The sequence below is a fragment of the Acinonyx jubatus genome, chromosome B3 (assembly GCF_027475565.1).
Source record: "Acinonyx jubatus isolate Ajub_Pintada_27869175 chromosome B3, VMU_Ajub_asm_v1.0, whole genome shotgun sequence".
Lineage (NCBI taxonomy): Eukaryota > Metazoa > Chordata > Mammalia > Carnivora > Felidae > Acinonyx > Acinonyx jubatus.
Genome location: NC_069386.1, coordinates 93,323,986 through 93,351,245, shown reverse-complemented (window position 1 = coordinate 93,351,245; position 27,260 = coordinate 93,323,986). Strand labels below are relative to the sequence as shown.

At 35.0% G+C, this 27,260-nt stretch overlaps 1 protein-coding gene across 3 annotated transcripts in view; it reads left to right on the top strand.

Moving 5' to 3' along the window:
* MDGA2 (MAM domain containing glycosylphosphatidylinositol anchor 2) overlaps positions 1–27,260 on the top strand; it is an 846,425-nt gene that overhangs the window by 563,644 nt on the left and 255,521 nt on the right. For 2 of the 3 annotated variants that reach the window (XR_003422473.2, XM_027065661.2), the window contains exon 6: positions 12,237–12,506. Coding sequence is in view for 2 of the 3 variants with exons in the window: in XM_027065661.2 (XP_026921462.1) it covers positions 12,237–12,506 (270 nt within the window). In the remaining variant the exon portion in view is untranslated. The remainder of the gene's footprint in view (positions 1–12,236; positions 12,507–27,260) is intronic. The other variant, XM_053224436.1, reaches the window with a different exon arrangement.

The window sequence follows — 27,260 nt, the reverse complement described above, 5'->3', positions numbered from 1 at the left end:
AACATTGTACTCAACCAAGCAAGAGGGAGGATTTTAAGTCAGCCAGGGAAAGCAAAATCCAGCAACCATAGTTTGCTTTGTTTTACTGAAAAGGCTTTAGTTCCAAATATATTTCCAAAGTGAAGAGAAAACAAATTAGGGACAACAGGAAATAGATGAACAAACCTTTTGGGAAAATAGGCAGTGTAATATGGGTTTCTTGTTAAATTTCTCCAGGATTAAATCTACTAAGGCACTTGCTTAAAGGAAACAAAAAGGGGAATAGGAGGATAAACCCCTATTTTTATATCTTTCTAATTCTCTTGATGTGGATCAGAAGTATGTAATAACTCAAGTCCTGCCTTGTTGCATGTTGTCTTTCAACTTTAAATTTAGCTCAATCTGATAAAAAATTGTAATTTTCATGTCTTTTTCATTTTAGAACCATAAGTAAAAAGCAATTTGATATGATATCATAAAGTATTATGACACTATGGGCTATACAAAAAATATGATACTACATTTCAAAGAATCTGAAAATTCTCTGAATATGCAGTGGTCTGCATGCTAAATATCATTTTGTGTGTTTAAGCTAGGTGTTAAATATGAATATAGGTTTAAAAAGCATTATTATATGTACGCAGATCCACATTCAGTATAAAATGGATTTAATTCTCTTTTTACTTTTTTTAATGTTTATTCATTTTTGAGACAGAGAGAGATAGAGCATGAACGGGGGAGGGGCAGAGAGAGAGAGAGGGAGACACAGAATCGGAAGCAAGCTCCAGGCTCTGAGCCATCAACCCAGAGCCCGACGCGGGGCTCGAACTCACGGACCGCGAGATCGTGACCTGAGCTGAAGTCGGACGCTTAACCGACTGAGCCACCCAGGCGCCCCATGGATTTAATTCTCAAGTTGCTGAAGAGTTAAATAGGCAAATCAATATATTAAGAACTTGAAGAAAAACAAAAAATAATTTGACACTTAAAACAAATGGTCTTCACATCCTCCGTAAAGATATTTCTGCAGCCCATACTAAAATGGGAACATGTAGATTTACTGAAATCTATAGTGAAAATATCAGAAGTAAAATGTAAAATCTATATTTCCAGTGGCTTTGAGAAATAAAATATTGGCAGGATATTTTATACATACATTTCTTATGTGTAGAGAGGAATTGAATTCAGAGGTGATTCAGTCAATGTTTTATCTCTCACATTAAAATCGTATTAAAAAGGTTTTATTGGCTTTTAATCTTTCCTTAAGCAGTATTCCATTTTTTGCAGCTTATTTAGTTCTTCTACACATGCTATATTACATTATTTCTTATTCAAAAAATAAATACCTCCCTTATCATGTAGCAGCATTGTCCTAGAACATGGCAGCAATATATTTAAATATTCTCTGAATGTCTGAAATCCGAAGATAAGAAGTGTAGCTAGTTAAATGGTTAGACTTGAATTGACTCTTGTTGGAATTAGATCTGTAATGACAGTGTTAAGCAGCAGCTACTATTTACAGAATGTCAACATGATACTGCAGTGACACCTACTACAAGGTCTATAGTTTAAAATTGTCATTCTCTCCAGTGTAAACCACAATGTGCATGGCTTTGCAATTCAGTCCAGATGGTTCCTAATCACACACAACACTTGAAATCAAATTTTTCTATTTCAGCACATTTATTTTTTACAAATTATGCTCTGATTCTTTTTCTTCCTTCCTTTTTCCTTTTTTATTTAATTAATATGGGGAAGGAATATAGATTACTTCATAGTAAGAAAAATACTTAATTCTATCTGTATTTGAAAGGAAACATCTCCTAAAACCACATTTATTCCTTTATGTAACAAAATCGACACAATAGTAGGCTTTCCCAGGACAGGTCTTAATTTATTAAGGCACCCTCACCTACTAGAATTAGATTCCAAATGCACACATGTCCATGTAGGCTAGAGCAGAAATCCCAGCTGAGAGGTTGGTAACAGATATGTGCTCAGTGCTGAGGAACTCATGACACTACACTTATCTGGGTTGTGACCCAGTTCAGGCAATCAAGATTATATTCTATTTTGTAAAACTGCTTCCAAAATCCACAGTAAATAACCATTTATAAGGCTCAAGTGTGTTCAATGTGAATGTATGTATGATTTGTATGATTTGATTTTTTTATCAAGCTTTGGTCTACTACTGTATTCAGCAAAATATGACCACTTTTGTCTTTCACAAAGTAGTGTTTTATAGCAAAATTTAGGAGCATCAGCAAAAATGTTTCTCTCTCTCTGCATCTAATGACTGACATCTAAATATGTGGATATATTACTTCTTTTCTTGCTTTTTAAAATTATGCCTTTGTAATCTGGCATTTTGAGGATGATAGTTGAAATAGCTTAGTTTATCTTTGTGACCACACTTACTGTTCTATGTGATGTTTCTCTTTCTCTTTTCTTGCTGGCACATTGTCACCTACCACTCTTGTTCTCCATTTTCCTGTCTCAAGAAGACTTTAAGTTCCTCCTCCTTACCTCTTGAAATCTGAGAATTTAAATAACTGATTCCACTGTAGCTATGTATAAGTCAGGAGTAAACATCCTCTGGGCATGGCTGAGAGAGCCAAAGACACTTCAGAATTAAGTCCTTTTAATTCTGACTTAGGTGGTTCACAAGCCCTTTTTGCCTTGTATTCTGAATGGTAGATGTTTCTGGAAGTCTGACTAGCAACCCACATTTGTTTTTGCCCTCCCTAGGTTTTTATAATGTAATAATGGACTTGTATTCTGAATGGTAGATGTTTCTGGAAGTCTGACTAGCAACCCACATTTATTTTTGCCCTTCCTAGGTTTTTATAACGTAATAGTGGATGACACGAATGCTACCTCTTCTTTCTGTCAGAGAGGCAGCACTAAGTCCTCCTCTGGCATAAATTCTCCTCTGGCAAGAATTCTGTTAGAGCTTGGAAATTACCAACTTTGTTTATTTCACTTTGGAATTTATCTACAATGACTTATATTCATCTCACATCAGACTGCCTAAATTAGAATCCCAGTTCCAGCCGTCACTATCTATGTGAACTTGGGCCAGTTATCTAAACTATTTCTCAGATTGATAATAACTAAATTGAGTAATAATGGTACCTATCTCATGCAATTAAATGAGTCAGTATATGTAAAGGCTTTTGAAGAATGTCTGGCACATATTAAAGGTTATAATTTTCTCCATCTAATCTTTGCTAGTTCTTGGACCCAATTTAGGAACTGGAATAACCTCAATAATATGTGTCATACGATTAGAAGACCATATGCCCAGGTGTTTTCCTAACCAAAATAGAAATCTGGCCTAAGTAGTCCCTTGGGAATTATTTAACAGAATTCCCTGGATATTTAGGGGGCAAATAGAGGCCCAGCAGAGTTAAATCTATTCAACATTATTCTTTTAAGATTAGCTATGCACCAATCTTAGCCAAAATGGCTATAGAATAAAGTTATAGAACCATAAAAGGATTCAAAATAGAACACTATAATACAGTGTCCCCAGGCTGGGTTATAGAAAGAGAAAAGTAATCTTTGTCAGTTCAATAAGAGAGTAACCAGTAAGAGAGTACCTTTTTGCATGGATCTCTCTGTGTTATCATACTGGTTATAGAAATACCAGCTGCCTCTATTCCAGCAGCTGTGGTAGCCAGAACAGAATTATTGTTTTGTTTGCTTCGATGCTCTGGTACGGCTTCAATAGTATAGCTGTGAGATCTGCACCAGATGGTCTTAGAGGTGATGTCTTTATCTCTTCTGCTGCTGCACTATCTCATTCTCATAGAAAAGTCTTAAGTCCTGATTTTTTTAAGGCCATATTGAATTATCTGCATACTGTCCTCTTAGGATAAAGGCCATGCTCCCTTTATTTTGGTTTCGGGGATATAATTTAGCTTAATCACATAGTTTATTAATAGTAATGTGTATGTCATAAGTGAGCAAAGGGTTAAGCACAAAGAAGTGTAAATAAGATACTATGTAAAAGTGGTGTACTAAATTTTGATAGAGAAATTCGTTGTCGTCACCTTGTTAGTAATATAAACCAGGTTAAGTTTAGATGTATCGAGCAGTGAAAGAACTGGCAGGTCTTTATAACTACTATTTTTCAATGAATGGCTCATGAAATTATAAGTCATATGTCACATTTTTTTCATTTTATTTTTTTTGGGTTAAGTTTATAATAATGAGTAGTTGGGGATTAAGTGGAGTTTCTGTTCTCTAATCTTTATTTTTTATTTTTAATTTTACTGAGTATAGTCGACACACAGTGTTACATTAGTTTTGGGAGTACACCAATATGATTTGAGTATATACATTATGCTGTGTTCACCACTAATCTAGCTACCGTCTGTCGTCATACGTCACTATTACAATATCATTAACTATATTCCTTGTTCTGTGCGTTTTATTCCTGTGACCTAGTCATTCCATAGCTGGAATCCTGTATGTTCTACTTCCCTTCACCCATTTTGCCCACTTACACCCACTTGTCTGGCAACCATCAGTTTTCTGTCTGTATTTTGGGTCTGATTCTTCCCCGTGTTTGTTTATTTGTTTGTTTTTTGTTTTGTTTTTAGATTCCACATGACAGAAATCATATGGTATTTGTCTTTCTTAATCTGATTTAATTAGCATAATACCCTTTAGGTGCATCCATGTTGTCTCAAATGGTATAATCTCATCCTTTTTTATGATGTGTAATATTCCATTCATACCACATCTTCCTTATCAGTTTGTCTCTTGATGGGCACTTAGGTTGCTTCCATATCTTGGCTATTGTAAATAATGGGGCAGTCAACATAAGAGTGCATATGTATTTTCATATTAGTGTTTTCACTTTCTTTGGGTAAGTACCCAATAGTGGAATTATTGGATTGTATGATATTTCTATTTTTAATTTTTTGAGGAACATCCATACTGTTTTCCTTAATGACTGTACTAGTTTATAATCCCACTAACAGTAATATTAGAGTTTCTTTTTCCTCCACATCCTCACCAACACTGTTATTTCTTGTCTTTTTTATTTTAGCCATCCTTACAGGTGTGATATCATATTTCATTGTGGTTTTGATTTGCATTTCCCTGAAAGTTAATTATGTTAAGCATATTGTTCTCTAATCTTTAAATTCAACATTGTTTTATTTAATGAGACGTTATTGAGCACTTAATTCTTTATGACATCCTTTTCTAGGTGCTGTTGGTACAAATATGAAAAACATCATCCTTTTCACCCTGATATCCTATTCCTAAATATCTCACAGTACAAGGGTAGGAGTAACTGTTGTAATGTTGTAGTGGGGCATGAAAGGTGGTTACTAAAAGTAGCTATTGCCATACAAAGGAGGAAGTAACTCAGTTGGCTTGGGCAGGAAACTAGGAATCCAGTGAAGAATTGATATTGATAGTTGAGCATGGTAAAGTGTTGACTACCTGTTTACCAAGTGTATAAACACTGAAAGAAAATTTCAGGCAACAAGTATAGCAAATTCATGCTCAATTGATCTTGTGAAGAGGACATTGTTACAAAGTGGCACTCTTCCTAAACAACTGGTACCTTCTGTAAAGAACAGGAAAGTTCTGTGTACAACAAATTCCTTAGTCGGAAGTGCTTAGCTTGGATTACTCTCCATGAGTGATGACCCCCTGGGATTCGGCTGCAATAGCAAATTAATGCTTGGTTTCTTGTAAACTTGAATGAGACCCAATTTAGCCAAGATTTTACATTTTGGCAAGAATAGTTAGGGATTGTTGACCAAGGGAGAGAGGTGTATGTGGTTTTACTGTTATTTTCCATCATGTTTCCCAAAGTATATGAAGGCATTTCAGGCCATTAAGTATTTAATCATCCCAACTATTGGCATTGCTTACTGACTGAAATAAGCTTTTGCTCACCTTAAAACACAAGTTCCATTTCTAATTTTTACATTTATCTTGTCCACTTATTAGATTAAAATGTAAATGACACTTGTTCTATTTTGTAAAGCTTCATTTTATTGAATAATATCTTGTGGCAAATTTCCTTACTCATTTTGTTCATGTGGCATAAGCATCTTGGTCAGGGATCAGAAATGCACATAACTTCAGAGAACAGGCAGGTGATGTAAATATATGAAGTCACCTAAGATAATGGGAATCATGGGGAAAGGGCTGGCTCTGTTCCTGCTAGGATGTAAGCTTCTGAGTGCAGGGGATCTTTGGCTGTTTTTCTTTTCACCAGTAAATTTCAAGTGCCCATCACAGGGACTAAATATATAGTAGGTTGTCAATAAATATTCATTGAGTGAATGGATGAATGAATGTGTTGAAATTCGTTGTACTAGGGAAAATAAGCAACACATCTAAAAACATTCCTTCCTAATAATAGCAACAGCAACAATAATAATAACAAAAGAGGTTGTACCAACCTGGTTTGGACCCTGGTATTATTATTAACTAGGTCTCTTCTAGGAGACTTTTATGTAATTTTCTGTGCAGAAACACACTTACTCTGCCTTCTCAATCATTTCCAGAAGTATTCTGTCTGTGAATATTAATGTAATAAAAATGCATGTTGGTTTCAATATCTGTACCAAAGCCTCACTCTTGAATTAGAGACTATTTATGAATACTGTTTCAAATATTGCCATATCCTGGAGCATTGTTTTAAACAGAATTGCTTAATATGATATCATTTCTGGATTTCATGGGAATCAACCAATATGTCAACAATGATAATATTTGAATAGTAACCCTAGTAAATGGATAGGTTATTTTCAGTCTTCAACTTCTACAATATTCTCTCATTTTTACTACGTGAAATGTTCACTGCAACCTGTTTCAGTGAAATGTGTGTTGAAAATGGATTTCAAGGAAAGGCATGAAAAAAATAGTGATTCTTGCATCTCAGTGAAGTAAGTAGTTCTTCTGGGAGAAATTTTTTTCTATTCCTTGAGTCTGTAAGCATACCTTATGCTATGCCTCTCCACATAGAAGCTGGGCTTGGTTTGCTTATCATCTGTATATCTTTTAGTTTAGAAAATGTAGGGCCATAGAACAGAAGCAGGAAGTTAATCATATATACTTTTATCCCCCTTCCTTCAATTTACACCATGTTCTTATTCATTTTGTTTTGTGCCTGTATCCTTATGGATAAAGGTGCCTCTACTCACCACCCATTTATTTGTTATTCTTTCTTTCTCTATTTCTTTCATATTATCTCCACATAGCCAGGTATTTATCACTGATACATGGAAGGATATCCTAGCAGATACTGTGAAAGCCCTGCCTTCTCTTCTTAGCATGTTGTGGAGGTTGCTGAAGTTTCTTTCTACAGGTTCCACATTCAGTACTCTTCTCTCTAAGGACTTTCTCTGGACTCAGCAATGTGTTCAGCCAAAGCATGAGGTTGGAAAGTTAAGAACCACAGAATAATCCTCAACTAATGAGGGATGGGAGGTAGTAGACAACACCCCACACAGCCTTCTTGCTCTTCACAAGGAGAGCTTTGAGGTCTGTTCTCCATAGTCTCTCCCAGGGTTCCAATCAGCAGGGACCCAGGCTTCCCACAAAGATGACCAGCTCGTTAGTGCTCCTTTACTGGCTTTTCCCCCTTTCCTTTCCCCCTTTTCTGCTCCTTCAGTATGATTCCTTGCATCTGCACTCAAGTTAACTACATATATCAGGACCTATTTTTGGAAAGACTCAAACTAAGACAGAGACCATGCTAGTTGAGGTGTCTCTGTTCTTCCATTTCACCATCGTGGGGCTGAAGACCACTCCCCTGAGGCATGGAGCTTTTCCCATGAGATTCACTGTGTCCTCGTTTATCTAGCTGGTCACACTCAGTGACCTCAAACCAAGAAGGGATACACAGATACTCTGCTCTTGAATATCCAGCTGTTTGGGATTTGGTGTGTGAACCAAGAGGCCAGTCCTCTCTCTGTCTGGAACCCACTGAAGTGTCTGTTGCTCAGCCCACGAAAACTCTTCTTTTTGTTTGCCAGAAGAGGAACTGAAGGGAATATGGCCAGAATTCCCTTTCTCAAAGATATTTCCTAAAATATATTTTCCACACTGCAGTTATTGAAACTCTATTAAATGTTTAGGATTTTGGAAAATAGAGACAACAGACTGGTTATTCCTTTCTTCCTCTTCGTTCCCTTCTCTCTCTCTCTCTCTCTCTCTCTCTCTCTCTCTCTCTCTCTTTTTGTTATCCTACTTCATCACATTTCTCCCAGGACCAATAATTTATCTATCAATCGATCAGTCAGTCAGATTCCTACCACAGAGCACATCAGTCATGCTAGAATGTTGGCATACTGATGTTGAAGAGGACAGTCACATCTCTGTGACAACTCCTATGGTAACCCATGCTTGCCATAATTAAGTGCTGGCAAGATTACCTTTCTGAAAATCTGAATGGCACCACAGTTATTTATAAGCCCTGCATATACACAGAATTTTTATAGCTGGTGGTATCTATGTGTGAGCTATGTTAAAAGCTGACTTAGTTGGAATTATTTTTATGTAATTTGAGTCAGGTGTTGGTAATAACTAAAAACATGTTTCAAATACTCTATTAAATTTCACTTAATTTGGAAAATTTCCTTTGTTTATTGTATGTATTTCATTTTTTCTACTTTTTGCTTTGGTTTCATGAACATCCCAAATAAAACTTATATTGTCCATTCAGTGTTTCTCTTGTCCCTTTTTCAATCTTCATGTTTAAATTCTTTATTACTTAACAATGAGCTGAAAATGGTAATCTGTCTCTCAGATGTTGCTGTGAAGAATGTATGGATGTCTAGATCTTGCAATATGTTTTAGGACACTGCAGTTTTGTCATAGTAAGGAGACTGATGACCTCTGTGGCCTTCCATGTTTGTATTGATATAGTGATGTGGTAATTTGACCAACACATGCTATAGTCATTTACTGAACACTCAGCTACTTACATGATTTAGTGTAATGAGATTTATGTTTCTCATTTCCTGTCTACCTATGTAAGTGCTAAAGAGGAATCTTATAATGCACAGACTCAGGATGGTTGGACAATTTAAGGACACTGTGAAACAAATAGCATTCACTCACAAGGTGGATGATGAAATACGTATAATAATTTTTGCTCATAAGCTTTGAAAAGTCCTGTGAAAATGTTGAATTTTGAAAAATAATAGTTTTAAATTATAAATTGAAAATTATTTAACATATTAATAAATGCTTAATCATGTTTGCTTAAAATGTGTATGTCTTTAAAATGTGTTTTATATGACATGGTATAAAACCTCCAAATGTCAAAATGATCCTAAAATATCTCAGCCATATGCATCAGAATAAAATAGAACAGTTGAATTTTATAGTGACTAAATTTTTCACACCAGTCACTCATTTATTAATTTGCTCCCTTATTGATTTGCCTTTCTAGTACTTATTAAGTACCTATTATGTGCTAAGTGTTGGACCTGGCTATGATAGTTGTAACAAAAATAGTAACAGAGGATATCACTTTTTCAGTGGATATTTTGTTCTAGACATTGTTGTAAACACTTTAGACATGTTAAAGCATCTCAAAGCTATAAGCTTGTTAGCAATTGCTTTCCTCCATCTCAACAATGAGAAATTGAGTCACCAAGAAGTAAAAGAACTTGTCCAAGTTCAAACAGCTATTAAATAATAGCACAGTCAAGATTTTAACCCACGTGTCTCTTACCACTCAAACACCCCACCACTTAATGGATAATGGAATCACTCAGATAATAGAACCACCACACTACATCTGGCTCAAGAGCAGTTCTGATAGCCTGGCTAATATTATACAATGTAATATGAAAGGGAAAAATATGGGGGCTATGGAAACCTATAAAAAGGGAGTAAATAGCCCAGGATATATTGCATTACTCTTTTATAAACCTCCAAATTAGCAAAGGATCCTTCCAATAAGAAATCTCCTCTAAAAATACATTTGATAATAGAAAAAAATATTTTTAAGTCTTCCCATTTTAATTTTTTTTCTCTAAGACATGCTTTACACTTAAGCCTAGTGAATTCTAATGCTTCTGAGGTTCTTAAGCAAAACCTCATAGTTTAAAAAAACTGGTACTTATAAAATCAAAAGTAAGACACTAAAACAAAATGACAGCAATTTCACCTTTTACCTTTTCAGTATTTAAAGTAGAAAATTTTGATATTAACATATATATGAATATTCTTAAAGTCTTGAAATCATTTGCCATTATTGTGTTCTTCTTGGGGTATTTTTACTATCAGGGATAATCAGAAAAATGAATGCCATCTTCAACAAATCTAAGTTGGACGATACTCTTTTTTTAATTCAGATTTGGGAAAGAGAGGATTTTTTAAAAAATAAGACAGTGGATATAGTTCTATATAGTGCTTTATAGGTAAAACAGTGGTCTTGTTATGTATGTATTATTTTTCTGAACTTCGGAATTTTCTTGAGCTTTTTTCTTTAATAGAAACTAATAGAAGCTCATCTTTATCAAGTCGATTTCAGGGGCAAATATTTCTTGAGTTAATGTCACCATTGTATATTTCCATAGTCCAAACGTATGCTGTTAATGGCCGTTAAGCCTTGGGACTTTAAATTTTACTAAAATATGATGTAAAACAAATGAACTGTGTTAGCATGATATAAAAGTTGGAATCTCTAGAATTATACTTTAACCAAATACCCTTGTGAGATTATGCTATTTACCTCACATTCGGCTATGGGGATTTCTTTTACTTTTTCATGGCAATATATTGATACGTAGACATAATATCTATTTTTAAAATATTTACATAGTAATATTAAATAACTATTTGACAGAACTTTCTTTTGTACTAAACTGCAGTGCCTTTTGCATATTATTTTCACTATGTGAGTTTTCCAGTTTTAATCATAAATCTTTATAATTTCAAGTAAACACCTCACATGGGCTATTAAGACACTTTGAAAAACTTCCATATTACTTAAAATGATGTTAGAAGGACCAACATGCAAAAAATCATGTTTAAAAATGTTATCCAGGCAATTTGTGCCCATCCCACAGAACCATAATAATAATAATATGGAATTGTTTTCTTGTTCATGTCTGTTTTTTGGCTTTATTTTGTTTTAACAAGGAAAGACAATATTGGACCACACAAGTTTGCCTTTTATTCTGAGAAAATCACTCTCTACTCTAAGTTGAAGTTAATAGTTAAAAAAAATTATACTGTACAATTGAATATTTCATGTGTTTTTGATGTGGATTTACAATACAGTTTTAACTTTGGTATAAGATATTTCTGCATATGTAAGATCAGACACCAGCATACTGCATTCCCCCGTCTTCATTTAGGGATGCGTTGTGTAGGCCAGCACTTCATTGTAAGCAGAAAAAATTGCTGCATGTGAACACAGATAGTTTTTGTACTGTTTCTATTTTGAGTGTTTGGTGAAAAGTCTAACACAGCATTTTTTTGAATGGATATTTATCTTTATATTTTTTAACCTGAAAGTTTGCAAGGGAATTATTTTCACTGGGGAGATTATTATATAACCTAAACATTAGGGTGGCAGGAGTCACAGTTTGGCAACTATGTTTGAGCTCTCATTTATTTGTTTTAAAGCAGTTATGCGAACTTACTGTCTTAGACCTTTTGTGAATGGAGAGGTTAGAGACGAAGTATGGGGACTGCATTAGAATTAGATGATTTGTTATTCCTTTCAAGATCAAAAACCAGGCCCACTGCTTGGTCAAAGACTGGAATGATCTATGCCTTTATCTCTTATTCAGTTGGGTTCAGGCACAAAAATATATCATAGCACCTCAGAATGATCCACAAATTAAATAATTGATGATCTTCCTTATGAAAATACAAGGACTAAACAGCTGCAATATTTGTACCTGGGAGAACAAAAACAAATAATCATTGTCAGTATTAAAAGAGAAAGGGATTTTTACTTAAAAACCTTAATCTTTCTTGTCATTCTAATTTTGGAACAATAATCCAGGAATACATAAATTTTAATTCCTCTCTCTCTGTGTAAGATTCTTAGTGCACTTCTACAGGTTTATGCCATGTAATTAAAATATGTAACCATTATATCTGGTTTAAACTTGATTGTACAGTAAGATTTTGGCAAAAGAAAAGAATATGCCATTTTAATTGTTTGAATAAATATAAAGCATGCTGTTGAATTCCAGTTGTAGGAGATCTAAATAGTGCATGTTTTTTTTTGTTTGTTTGTTTATGTCTTTTAGCATCTCCGTCAATTAAACTCTTGGTGGATGACCCTATAGTTGTAAATCCTGGAGAGGCCATAACATTAGTATGTGTTACGACAGGAGGAGAGCCTGTGCCCACTCTCACATGGGTCAGGTCCTTTGGGACTCTGCCTGAAAAGACAGTTTTGAATGGAGGAACGTTGACCATACCTGCCATCACCTCAGAAGATGCCGGTACTTACAGCTGCATCGCCAATAATAATGTGGGAAACCCTGCAAAAAAGTCCACCAACATCATTGTGAGAGGTAAGTTGGCCTAGAGAATGTTACCACATAGATTTCTGTGTTAGCGAGGCTATCACAAAGCAAATAACATTTGGTATGAAAACATTTCCTCAAATATTGCATGTATGTGTAATATACATAGAAAATTATTTATAGTTGATGAATGATGTCTAATTCTAAATGGCAACTAAAATTTCTGAATCTTAATAACCATGCTTTCTTTATATTTGCATCGAATGGTTTTCATAACATAGTCTTAGTGATACTATGAAACTATTCCACTGAATAGTTTTTATAATATGTTTTTAGAAAAAAAATTCATTAAAACACAAATGTGGCAGAGAGTTAATCATTATTTTAAAGATTGCATATCAGTTTAGAAGTTTAATACATGTATCAATTTAATGTTTAATAAACATTTATTGAATCCCTATTACAAGCGGAGCTCTAAATTGTAAATTGTAGGATTATATAGAGATCGACAAAACATTACCTTGCACTCAAGGATTATACTGTCAGTGAAAATAAAATATCTCACTTAATAGCCCTGTGATCCATCGTTGGGGAGGCATAAGCAAAAGCTATAGACATATGAAAAATTGCAGTAAGTGCTGGCTGAGGTTGTTAGGAAATATCTAATCACGTTTACATCAGTTTGTAGAGGCTGGGAAGTTTTAACAGATAGAGATTAGAGAAAGACATGGAAAAGTCCGACAAATTTATTTGAGGAATTGACATAAAAGGTGGGTCATGAAGTTTACATTAGCGTTGATGTTCTAGTGTGGCTTCTTCCAGCTGGTGTGTTGGTACTATATGTAAAGGAGATGCTATCCCTGCAGGTTGGAGGATGTTAAGTTACTGTGCAAGGAGATTGTGTTTCTTCATGTCTCACCTGGCATGGTCCTGGGTTGGGATGGAGGAAGGACACCAATGCCTCTAAATTTAAAATAGATATTCACATGCCCAAGAGGACTTGCCTCACAGGCAAATGAAAGTTTCTCATGATGGAGGATTGTAATGGAAGCAAAACATAATTGAATGTACTGACACTAACATTTGTAATTTTGTGAACGTGGGTTGCAGTGGCTTTAGGGACCGTAGCTATCTGTTCTTATCCAATTCTCAGAAAAATGGTACTTGACCAAAAATATACTCTTCAAAATATTGCAAGGTGTTAGATGTAAATGAAGCACTATGAAAAATGCACTATCTGCTACCAAATTGTAGGCTGTACAATGTTTAGTAATTGCAAGATGGACCTTTATTTTATGTATCACTACAAAGTAAAGTGTAATGTCAATTAAGCTACCACAGTGTTTTCTTATGAGATACAATGTTACTGAAAGCAGTGTTTCAGATCTGTATATACTTAGGTTTTCGTTTAAGCCATGTATCAACCATTTACTATGTATAAAAAGGAAAGTAAAAAAAAAACAAGTTGATTAAATTATTCCTAAAATTTCACACTCAGAACCAACCCAAATGTTTCTTTTTTTTTAAACACCTTTTTAAATTTTTTTTTAACGTTTATTTATTTTTGAGACAGAGAGAGACAGAGCATGAACGGGGGAGGGTCAGAGAGAGATGGAGACACAGAATCTGAAACAGGCTCCAGGCTCTGAGCTGTCAGCACAGAGACCAACGCGGGGCTCGAACTCACGGACTGTGAGATCGTGACCTGAGCCGAAGTCAGCCGCTCAACCGACTGAGCCACCCAGGTGCCCCCAACCCAACTGTTTCAATCCCAGTCTTTGTTGACTATGGTTTTCCATACATCTTTCTTTATCATTAAGGACATTTATAATCCAGAATTACAGAGAAATATGGTCTCTGATTTTCTCTCAAGTTCGATCATCACTGCTTTGCCGTGTTGATAGCAATCATAAGAGAATACTGAGTGTGAGATACATTCTGATTTTAGAAGTGTTTGAAGGTGAACATAATAGGGATTTTAAAACAAATGAAATGTGATCTTTACTTCAGCTGTTTGATTTCAGAAACTTCTACTGGATGACTACCATATGCTAACAACTCAGCAAATTTGTAAGGGATGCATGGTGGTAACTACAAAAATCAGTGACTACCCTCACAGGGGTTCACAATTCTGTAAGAAAGATAAGAATACAAAGGAATAACACATGGAAATGAATAAAAAGACAGAGTCCATGAATGGAAGTATCCTAACCTTCCTAACTTGGATATCAATATTGCTGACATGGACTTCTCTAAGCCTGGTCTCACTGAGTAAATTCTCCGGCCACTCCAAATTTCAAGAAAAGGAAGGAAGGAAGGAAGGAAGGAAGGAAGGAAGGAAGGAAGGAAGGAAGGAAGGAAGGAAGGAAGGAAGGAGAAAGAAAAGAAAGAAAGAAAGAAAGAAAGAAAGAAAGAAAGAAAGAAAGAAAGAAAGAAAGAAAGAAACTGTACAAATCATCATGTTTATTATTCCCATTTTTATTTGTTTGCTTTTAAGCACATGCTTTCCCAAATACTCATGAAATAATGTTATCAAATATTGCTATAAAAATTTGACACTCATTAAATCATTGCAAAACTATCCTTAAGACTCATGGATGCAATGTAGAATCTTTCATTCCACCATTTTTTCAAGGAGGGGAATTCACTAGAGAAAAATGATGCATTAAATATAGTTTGACCAGAGGATCATCTGCAAGTGCGTTGAATTCCTATACAACTGGCAAAATATCTGGCATAAAATATTTGTGTTTCTCAGGCCCCCTCTGTGAGGGACTACAATCCATAGCACATAGATGCTCAGAGAGTGATCTGCTCTTCCCCATTCCATCTAGCAGTTTTAATCCATGTTCTTACAAAAGGCAATTTCCAACTTTGATGGGAGTGACCTAAACATGTATATCCCCAATTCATACATTTTAAACTTTTAATTTATCTGAAGTGTATGTGTGCAGAGCCACAATGTATTGCCAGTGGAACCTGTCAGCAATGGCATTCACATAATTCATAAGGTCGATTTGACGAGATTTGTCTAGAATCATACTGAGTAGAGAAATAGCCTTTGTTAATGGGTTCTAGATTACATGTGGGGAGAAAACTGCTATGCTAATGTGAGGCATCTGATTCCTGCCACCATGGCCAAGAAATACAGTTAAAGAAAATGGTTTTCATTATACCAAAGAAATTATTTTCGAGTCTTCTGAATTTGTAGACCTCTGCAGTGTCTCAGATTAACTGTGTTATGGATACAGTAAACACGAAGCTCTAGGTTCCCCCTCCCCCCCCACACACACATTCTTATCTGCAATGAAATCAAGATCCATAGACCAGAATTTTGAGCAAGCACAGGGATATTTTGTGTGTAGAATTCCCATTACCATTGGAGAATATTCATGGAACAAATAAGAGCATGGGGTGAAGACAGGAATAAAACTCTAGAAACATTTCTGAATTGTCTTTTGTTGTGTTTCTTTATTTTAATAGAAAACACTTTAAATAATGTAGACAGAACTTCTTGTAGATAACATGCTCAAAACTGAAGAGGAACGTCATATGCTTTAATATTTTGTTAGATATTTATAAATATAGCTGCAATGCCTTTTCTTATTCTTTAAGTTGTCATGATGGAGCCACATTTTTCCCGAGTCAGAAGAGTAGCAGGATGGCCCGGGCCCACTGCTTTCCAAGCTTCTTTTCAGTATGTCATTTCCATGATTTTCATATGTCATGAATTGAACCACTGTGTTGAACAAGCATGGTTCATAACACGATCAAGACATTATTGTATTTTAGTTTCCTGTGGTCTCTTTAAATGTTATTCAGTGGCTTAATCTTCCCATTTCAAGAAGAAAAGTCAGCATATCTGCTGACCCTTATCCTCATTATTAGAAATGGAGAGAGTCTTACAGTTCATTCAAACCACAAGCACACATTTAGTTCAGGGTTTCTGGATGCATTATCCAAAATACTAGTAAAATTCTAAGCCTGATTTAATACAAAAATTTCTCTCCTGCTCAGCTTGGGTCCACATTAGGTTGGAGACTTGCAATGGGAAAGCAGAAGGGATGTGTATTGACTTCTTCATCTTTTTCTGTTTATCTACCACCCTGCTGACTACCCACTCCACCACTGACCTGATCGCCAGATTGTGACCTCCCTGGCGTGTGGTGGGGTAGAGAGGTCTTCTCTATATAAAACATTTGTCTTTCTTATGTGGCACATTAAGGGACTCTTGGGAGATTCCTCTATCTAGAAGAGATGTATATTTATGTGGATTAAGGATTGAGCTCTAGTGATGGAATCTCCCAAGAGCCCCTTAATGTGCCACATTCCCTGAGCACAACCTGTTATGCTGTGTCCTTTCCTCCTTTCTGCTGAAGGCTTCTTGCTTTCCTCTGGGCAGCCAACTAAAGAGAGCCCAAGACAAGTCTGTGCTATTTCTCTTTCTCTGTGACTCACATCCATTTAGTGGAAATGTTCACCAGTGATCTCTGGTAGAGCACACAAATTCCAGTGTAGCTACCCTATTGCCCACACAAGTTTTGGCTTCCTCAGATGTGTCACGTACCTTTTCAGGGAAAGTACTTCAGAGCTCCATCTGTTCCCATGAAAAGCCTCCTCAGTAGGATTGAGATGAAATAGACAGGTCGTTTGTCTGCTACGTTGGTCCATATTGGCTCTATCTTCAAACTGTACTCTGAATCTGGGCATATGTTACCAAGTTCACCATTACTACCCTTATGTAAACTATCAATGTATCTCCCCTAGTTTATTAAAATAGCCTTTTCTTTCATCTTTCCACTCCAGCTTTGCTTTTAGAAGCCCCTCTTTTATCCACTGTAGTAAATAAAGTAGACTAGGCTTTTAACAAATAGACCTATAAATGTATTTACTGAAAACAGAAACACTATAGATGTTTCTCATGAAAGAGTTCAGGCATTTCCTAGTCAATAATGTTGGTGAGAATGTTGTGTGTGTAATTGGTATATGTGTGTATGGGGTGGGGGTGGGTGGGTACAGGTAGAAATGGAGAGTCTGATCCATGCAGTCATTCAGGCACCTAGGTTGATGATATCTCTGCCATCTTCAATCTGTGGCTCCTAAGGCTTCTCTGAGTAATACCTCCATCCCTCTTAGCTGGAAGTGGGAAGGAGTTTGAATGAGAACACATGGGAGATTTTTATGGAGCAGGTCTGCATTAGTTCCACTCACATTTATTGGCTAGATCTTAGGTGCATGGTCACGCCCAGTGACATGCAATGGCATGAAGGCTGGGAAATATCTTCTTACTGTGTGCTCAGGAATAAGAGGTCATGGGTGTTTGTCAACAGCCACCCATTCATACAAGAGACAGAGTGATTGGCATTATCTCATTCTACTATTGGAAACTCCTCCCATGACTTTCCCTAAAGTAGAATTTCACCTAAAATGGAATTCAGATTCCTCCTCATCATTTCTTGCCCCTCTTTACCCACTATACTTTATACTCATTATTCTTCTTTTTCCTTTCCACAACTCGGGACTTGAACATTTACCGTTCATTTGGCCTAAAATGTTAATTTTCAAATACTGTCTTCTGGGAGGTTTTTGACTACCCTCTCTGAGATAACCTACCCCTAATCCCCTTGCATGATTTGTTGTTTCTTCTTATTACATAACTACCTGGAGTTGTCTTATACATATCTTTATTTATTGTTTGTTTGATGAGACTATGGGGACAAAAAATTTATCTGTTGTCTTATTCAGTAATGTATCCCTAGAACCTAGAAAATTACCCAGCATATCATAGATGCTCAATAAATATATGTTGAGTAAATAGATCTCTTTTATAAGTTTAATGGCTTATGTTAAACATTTCTTCAGACATCTGCCTCCCTTTGATATCCTAATTATGTACTAAATGTTATTAATGTAAGTTAGGAACTTTATATACATGTTAAATCCTACTAAACATCTGTGTGATATGACTAGCTCATTTAAAAGGCCACATTGTTCCGATGATTTATTGCAGTGTAATAAGCCACCCCCAAACAGTAGCTTGAAACAGTAGCTGACATTTGCTTTGCTCACAACTCTGGGGTTTGAAAAGCTCGGCTAAAAAATTTAGGGTCTCCTATGATTGCATTTTGAAAGCGGCTAGTGCTGGGATCATCTTCAAGGCTTTTCATTCAAATATCTGTTGTCTAGACCAAAAAATTTAAACAGCTGAGTTCTTTAGCTCAGTCTCTGTCCTTCACTCTCAATAGTCTCTTTGCATGCTTTCTCCACATGGAGGGCTCATGGTAGCTAGAATTCTACTGGATCCCAGGACAAAAGTCCCGAGTGCTGTGTGGATTCTTTTAACCTGGGTTCCAAAGTCATGTGGTGTCATTACTGCATTCTATTCAAGGCAGTGATAAAGGCTGGCCTGTTTCCAGAGGGGATGAAAGGGAGCAGTGTCAAATAATCTGCAGACATGGTTTTAAATAGGCACCCCAATATGTGGCATACTCCACAAACCATATTCTTCACATCATACTCCCATGCTGTCTCAAAACTCACTTATGCCTCTTATTTTTTTTTCCCAATTTCTCCTTAATTTTATCAGCCCCTATCTTGAACCCTGGCCTCTGCTAAGTGATATTGTAAACAGTTTTTTTTTTTAATTTTAGAAATATCCCAGCCTCTTTTTTTGGCTATGATCTCAGATTTCTAATATGGAAAGAGAAAAAATAGGTTGTCAATATTGAAATAGATTTAACCTTTATGGAGGAAGTCAATATGTATTCAGTGAGGCGTGAATTTACAGTTTCCTAACTGTACAGAAATATACTGTAACCTCCAGGAACATCATAACCTACTGAAATGTGTTGATTTACCTAACTAGTGTATCCACATGAAATGACTGAGTTCTCTCTAAAAATCTGAATTGTAATATTAAGCACATTTAGTGGAAATACATCAAATATTAGTACTTGTAACACTTAAAAATGATCTTTAGGCTTATTACAAAAAATTTTATAGTTCTAAAATTGTATGAGGAAAAAAACTCTGAGCAGTTGAGTTTATCAGTTCCATTTAGGTAATAGTAATAGTTATGTTCCAAGCTACCAGGCATACTGTATACATTAACTTTTTAATAATTCCAAAATACTCATGAGGTAAAAAATATTATTTCCATTTTAAAGAAAAGTAAAACTGAAGAGGGAACAGTTAAGTAACTTCCACCAAAGAAGCCTTATTTAAGCAGCAAAGCTGAGATTCAAAACCCATACAATGTGGTTCCAGGGCCACTGTCTTAACCAAGGTACCATTGTGCCTTTCAAAATTTAGCCAAATATAATATATATATATAATATAAAATATATATAATATAATGTATTAATATATAATATATTAATTATATATAAATATAATTATTTATATAATATATTATATTCATATATAATATAATTTATATATTTATATATAATATAATTAATAAATATATATTAATTATATAAATTAAATATATATATATAAACACACACATATACATATATATTACACTCCCCAGCCCCCAAATTTAACTGACTAATATCCTTTATTGTTTCCTGTATTCTTGTCTTGCCAGAGAGTTACTAGGTATTCTTTCTGGGTTGTGAATTGAATATAAGTTTGTATTTATGGAAAAAAAATTCCCAACACTATATAGAGTTCTTCCTAATTGCACTGTTTTCTTCCCAGATATATAATTGTTTTTGATTGGAGAATATTGTTTTTGTTAGCACTTTTTTTCTGTGGTGATGGTAGGCATACTTCAAATTCTAACCAACACAGTATTTATAGTTTATGATTTTCTAAGTAATACTGAATTGTGAAGGACTTAACATGACTTGTTTACTTCTAATGGCTCTTTTAAAAATTACTGTACAAGAATTTTGAAGAATTTCTATTCATTTTGAGACCAATTGAATCATAGAAGGTACAAAATAATTGCACAAATAAAGCATGCAGTATAAATGAGGAACAAAACAAGGTACCTATACTTAAAAAAAGTGTGTTCATTGTTTTTACTGAAAGTTATCTATCTCAAGCTCTTGACCAGAAAGTCAGTCAGAATTGACAATTTTCCATAAATAATTGATTCAATTTAGGTTTCTATGTGTTTCTAAAAATAAAGTATTTCTGAATTTCCAATAATAAGGTCATTGCACTTCCCAAGCATTGAGATTAATCAAATTAAATTTTCAGTAGTCAGTAGTTCTCTTTCGTGATCTGTCATCAATAAAAACTATAATGATAAAAGCTGAAATTGTAGAAAAACAGTCTTTAACGTTCTTCAAGAGCAAAGCTGTCTGCCGTGTGCAGGTGTTCTAATTATTCATGTAGATTAAATGCTCTATTTCTGTTTTCCCAATTTAATATTCTGTAGTAATTACATCTCCCCAAAACACCAGAGAGGATTTTATTATATTATGTTTTATAGCTCTCAAATGGTTTCATTATTATTTTTTAAAAAATTAATCTGGGCTACACAAAATATGAAAATTACCACATCCAGTAGTTCTCATCTGAATATAGATGATAGCTCAGTTTCTTTTCATAAATAGGATATATCTCACTTATCTTTGTTCATTGAAATAACATATGAGGAATTATCATAAAATATAAATTCAAGTGAAAAAAGTTTGTCTAGATATTGCATAGTCTTACTATGTTTACATAATGATGCACAGACAGCTTAGTTATACATGTTTACTTCATTAAAAACTTACACTGTGCTCCGTAGTAGATGGAGTCTCTCATATTTATCCAAAAAGAGACTTGCCAATTGGTAGTAGTGCCTTAAAAGTCGATACATGCTGGGGCGCCTGCGTGGTTCAGCCGGTTGAGCTTCTGACTTTGCATCAGGTTTTGGCCCATGGTTTGTGAGTTTGAGCCCTGCACGGGGCCCTGTACTGACAGCTCGGAGCCTGGAGCCTGCTACAGATTCTGTGTTTCCTTCTCTATCTCTGCCCCTCCCCAACTTGTGCTCTACCTCTCTCTCTTTCTCAAAAATAAATAAACATTAAAAATAAATAAATAGAGGTGCCTGCTGGCTCAGGCGGTTAGGTGTCCAACTTGGGCTCAGGTCATTACCTCGTGGTTATTGAGTATGAGCCCTGCGTAGGGCTCTGTGCTGACAGCTCAGAACCTGGAGCCTGCTCCAGATTCTCTGTCTTCCTCTCTCTCTGCCCCTCCCCCACTTATGTTCCGACACACTCTCTCTCAAAAATAAATGAACATTTAAAAATTAAAAATAAAATAAATTTTAAAAATAAAAATAAATAAATACATAAAAGTTAATACCTGCTAATAGAAAAGAATCTCATTCAAATAAGATTATTTTAAAATTTTTTTAATCAGTTTCTTTGAAGGCATTTTATATATTGTTTTGTTTTTGGTTTTAGTTTTTGGGTTTTGGTTTGTTTCAGCCATGATACAGTGGATGATGGGAACCCAATGCAAAGAGAGAGAGAGAGAGAGAGAGAGAGGTGTGGCATTTTATTTATTGGCTTAGGTCAGTGGTTCTCAGTTGGAGGCAGTATTTCCTTTTAGGGGTCATTTGGCAGTTTACTGAGACATTCTTGATTGTCATGGCCAGGAGTGGTAGGGTGCTATTGGTATCTAAAAGGTAGAGGCCAGGAATGCTGCTGAACCTACAATGCCCTGGACAGCCTCGACAAAAAATAATTATCCTAAGGGTCAATAGCAATGCTGTTCATAAACTCTGACCTTAATTGGTTTCCCTTAAAACCAATCTGAAAAGTGAATAAAACTATATACATGCACACACAACAAAAGCAAAGAAAAAACGGAATTAATTCCAAAAAACACTGTCCATTTTGATACAGTATTAATATCAGATTGTAACGACTTTTGACATATCTCTTAGAGCTGCAGATGTCAGTACTCCTTAGCCTGACAGTCCTGTTTCTCTGTAGAGTCATCTTGGGAAGAAGCTGTCATCTGGCCCACATGGGAAGTGCTTACTGGGAACTTAGAGCAGTACCTTTTCTCTTTGGCCCATGGTCATCAGCTCCTATCTCCTGGGTTATAATGATCTCGCTCAGTCTCAATTATTCACCTAGTCCATGTCTTCAGACTCTTTCCTCTGAAGCTCTGTACTCCATTCACTAACATTTCTCACCTCATTTGTTAAAGTTTTTTATGTGATTTCTAATTTTTGAAACCTACTTTTTACTGTAAGAGTAAGAACTATTATAGGCTATTTTTTAGGCTTCTAAAATGTGCTTCCTCCCCCTTGTCATTCATTGAGCCCATGGAGTCCATGAACACAATATTGTCATTTATGGGCAGTCCAAATACTGTAAAATCTGTGTGCTTCCCGTAGCACTAGAAGATACCCTGTCAGGTTATCCAAGACTTGAAACCAACATAATGGAAAATGAAATAATGGATATTTATGTTGCCTTTATCAATTTCCTTCCTAAACGTTCCCCTGATTATTCTGGTGGTGGTGGTGGTGGTGTGTGTGTGTGTGTGTGTGTGTGTGTGTGTGATATAAAGACGATGTAAAATGTCATAATATGGCTCCTTCTTACAGTACAAGTTAAATGGTAACTTTATTTACAGAAGCTTGTTTTTGAAGGATTATTCCTAGTGTAATTCGTTTCATTTCAAACTGGCTATTAATTTCCTTTGACAGATATAGAAAAACTCAAAAGGGAGGCATGTAACAGATTGTAGTTGGTCTATTAATTTGGGAGTTTATTTAGTGTGAGCGCTCAGAGAAATAAATGAAGATATTCACTTAGATAGAAAGGTTATGGTTCAGTAATTCTTTTCCTCTCATAGTATTGGAATTCTAGACTCAGGGCCCCTGTGATTTTATTAGTTTTAATACTTTATTATCATATAATACCCCCCTGCTTGCTGATGATATAATATGAATATATTAAAGCACTATCTTAAAAATGAGGTCTAAGATATTACTTTATTTTTACTTTTTATTAAATATAACAGAAATGGTGGAAGTTATAAGTATATAGCTTAATGAACTTTCACAGAGTGAGCATATGTATGTCACCAGCTCTCAGACTGAGAAGCAGAGAATTAATAGCCATCAAGGAGCTTTCCTCTTTCACAACCTCTATTTTGACTTTGAACTTCTTACATTAGTTTTGCTCTTTTAAATTTAAAAAGAACTATAAAATGCAATTTGTATCTAGATTTCTATCCCAATATTATGTTTGTAAGATTCATATGCTTCTGTGTGTGGCAAGAGCCTTTTTATTTTCATCATAATATAATGTTCCCTTGTATGCATATAATGAAATTATTTGAATATTTATGAACTTTTATTTCTAGTTTGACACTTTTGTATGCATAGTTATGCTCAGAATATTTTTTACCAATCTTTTGGTAAACATATGAATATTTATTTAAATTTATTTTTATTTTTTATTTTTTAATTGTTTTTAAAGTTTATTTACTTTGAGAGAGAGAGCGTCTGGGGAGAAACAGAAAAAGGGAGAGAGAGAGAGGGAGAGAGAGAGAATCTCAAGCAGACTCCACACTGCCAGTGTGGAGCCTGACATGGGGCTTGAACTCATGAACTATGAGATCATGACCTGAGATGAAATCCAGAGTTGGGTGCTTAACCAGCTGAGCCACCCAGGTGGTGCCCCTAAATTTATCTTTAAAGTTTATTTATTTGAGAGAGAGAGCTAGCACATGTTTATGCATGAGTGGGGGTAGGGGTAGAGAGTGAGGGAGAGAAAATCTAAAGCTGGCTGTACACCATCAGTGCAGAGCCCCATGCATGGCTCGATCCCACTAACAGTGGTATCATTACCTGAGCAGAAATCCAGAGCTGGTCGCTCAACTGACTGAGCCAACCAAGCACTCCTGAATGCATTTCTTTAATAGATATACTTAAGAATTGTAGGATAAGAGAATATTAATATCTAATACCAGATTCTCCAATTTACACTTGTACAAGCATTCTGTTTGTACCACACCTTGTCAACACTTGATATTGTCTATATTTTTATTTTAACCACTCTATTGGTGCTATGGAGTCATACTGTGGTTTTAAGTTACATTTATCTAATGATGGACAAGTCAAACATCTCTTCAAATGGTTTTGACCATTGGATTAACTTTTTGACAATCACTTTTTCCAGTCTTTTGCCCTCCCCCATGTGGGCCTGATGACAATATGGCCAGAGATTGCAGAGCATCGTTGGACCCCATGCCCCTACCTAGAGATTGAATGATTGGGCATTTTCCAAATGCATACCCCTGATTTCAGAATTTTTTCCTACCTGAGAGTTTCCATACAAGCGGGAAGCCTGTGTAGAACTCCTAATTTAGCTGATGGTTCTTCAGTCAGGAATTGAGATAGTTCTGGCATTAAAGGCTCTCCCCATGGGTATCAGCAGTAGCATCCTCACTGGCAACCCTGCATGTCTTGTCCTTGGTGTTAGACCAGTCCTTCTTATATGGGTAACTGGACACAGGGTCTTGTCTCAGTGGGGAAGGTCTCTGATTAATGTGGTCATGCACTAGTCCCTAAGGCTCCCCCTCCCACACCTTCTGGGTTGTATTTTTCCTTTTTTATTTGTAGAGTTCTTTGCGTATTTTGATATGTCATTTATTGAATATATTTATTGAAAAATAGTTCCTCTTAATGCTTGCCTTTTCACAATCTTAATGTTGTCCTATCATGCATAAGTCTTAATTTTGACAGTCTAAACTATCAAAAACATTTTTTAAGGATAATGCATTTTGTGTCCTACTTAAGAAATCTTTTCCAAACCTCATATAATAAAAATATACTCTCCTGTGTTTTCTGCTAGAAGTTTCATTATGTTACCTACAGCTTTAATCCTTAGTTCATTTCAAATTGATTTTTATATGTAGTTTGAGGTAGGAATAAGGTAATTTTTTTTCAATTTCAATTCCTGGTTAACTCATTACCACCTGTGTAATTGACCATTCCTTCCATTATACTGCAGTGTCACCTTTGTCATACATAAAAGTAACAGATACATGTGGATTTGTTTCTTGGACCCATTTCTTTTCTATTGGTTTTTGTTTATACCTGTGCTAATACTATCGTATCTCAATTAGTATAACATGATATTGATCTTTAAAATCTAGTAGTGTAAGTATTCTGGCTTTTTTTTCTTTTTTTCAAGATTGCCTTGGCTATTCTTGGCCCTGTGTGTTTCCATATACATTTATAGGCAGCTTAATTTTTACTTCACTCCCCCTCCATAAATAACTCTGAAAATTTTATTTGGATTGAGTTGAATGAATATACAAATATTCCAATCTATCAACATTGTCTACTTCATTACTGGTTTTTAATTTCTTTCAAAAAAGTTTGTAATGTTCAGAGGAATGGTCTTAAACGTCTGTTAGATTTATTTTTAGTAAATAAATTTATTTATTTATTTATTTATTTATTTATTTATTTACCAATTTATTTCATGTTGGTATATAGCAATGCAAATTATTTTGTATATTGACTTTGCATTACTCAACCTTAATATAGTCACCTACTGATTATAATAATTTGTCTTAGATTCTTTAAATTTTCTATGTGTACAATCATGTTCACTTCAAATAATGAAAGGTATATTTCTTCCTTTAATGCTTACATATTTTATATCTGTTTGTTGACTTGGTTTATTGCCAAAGATATCCAAATTACATGTGCAATAGAAGTAGAATATCACACATCATTCTCTTTTTTCCAATCCCCAGGGGAAAGTTTTAAGCACTATACCATTAAATGAAATGTTTACTGCTGACATTTTAATTATATTCTTCTATGCATAATTAGCTAAGAATTTTTAATGAGTGCGAAATGCTATGAAATAATTGAATCATGCTGATAAAACAAGAAAAGAGGACTAGGGGAACAAAGAATATGTGAGACATACAGAAATCAAACCCAAAGGAGAAGAAATAAAATAATTTAAAAAGAGTATATTTCAATAAAATATGGAAAAATGACAAAGAAAAAAAGCTAAAAATATGTTCTTGGATAACATTAACAAAGCTGATAAATTCCAAAAGGACTGATCACAAAAATAATAGATAAAATACAAGTTATTATCATCAGGAATGAAAGAAGTGGCATTACTACAGAATTTACAAACTTAAAAAGACAATGAAGGAGTTTTATGAACAACTTTATGCCAATATAGGTTTATTGAAAAGCACAATTCATCAAATTTAACATAAGAAATATTTTCAAATTTATTTACATTATTCATATTCTAAATATTAATTAAAGAAACTGAATTCATTATTTCAAAATTCCAAAAGAGAAAACATGGCCAGTTGACTTCACTAATGACCTCATTAAACATATAGGAATAAATAATAGCAGTCCTATACCCATTCAAACAACTCATAAGGTCAAAGAGGACGAAACAGTTTCCAACTCATATTATAAGGCCACCATACCCCTGGTAGTGAAAAAAGGCAGTACTTTATTATAAGAAATGAAAATTAAATACCACTAGACTTCATAACCACAGACATAAAAATTCCATAAATATATTATCAAATCAATTCCACCAATATATAAACAGGATAATACAGAATTATCAAGTATTGTATACAAGAAATGCATGTTGGTTTAACATTCAGGTAGCATTTAATGGAGGCCCCTGGTGGCTCAGTTGGATGAGTGTCCAACTCTTGATATTGGCTAGGTCATGATCTCATGTTTGTGAGATTCAGCCCTGCATCAGGCTCCACACAGAGCATGGAGCCTGCTTGGGATAATCTCTCTTTCTCTCTCTTTCCTCTCTCTCTCTC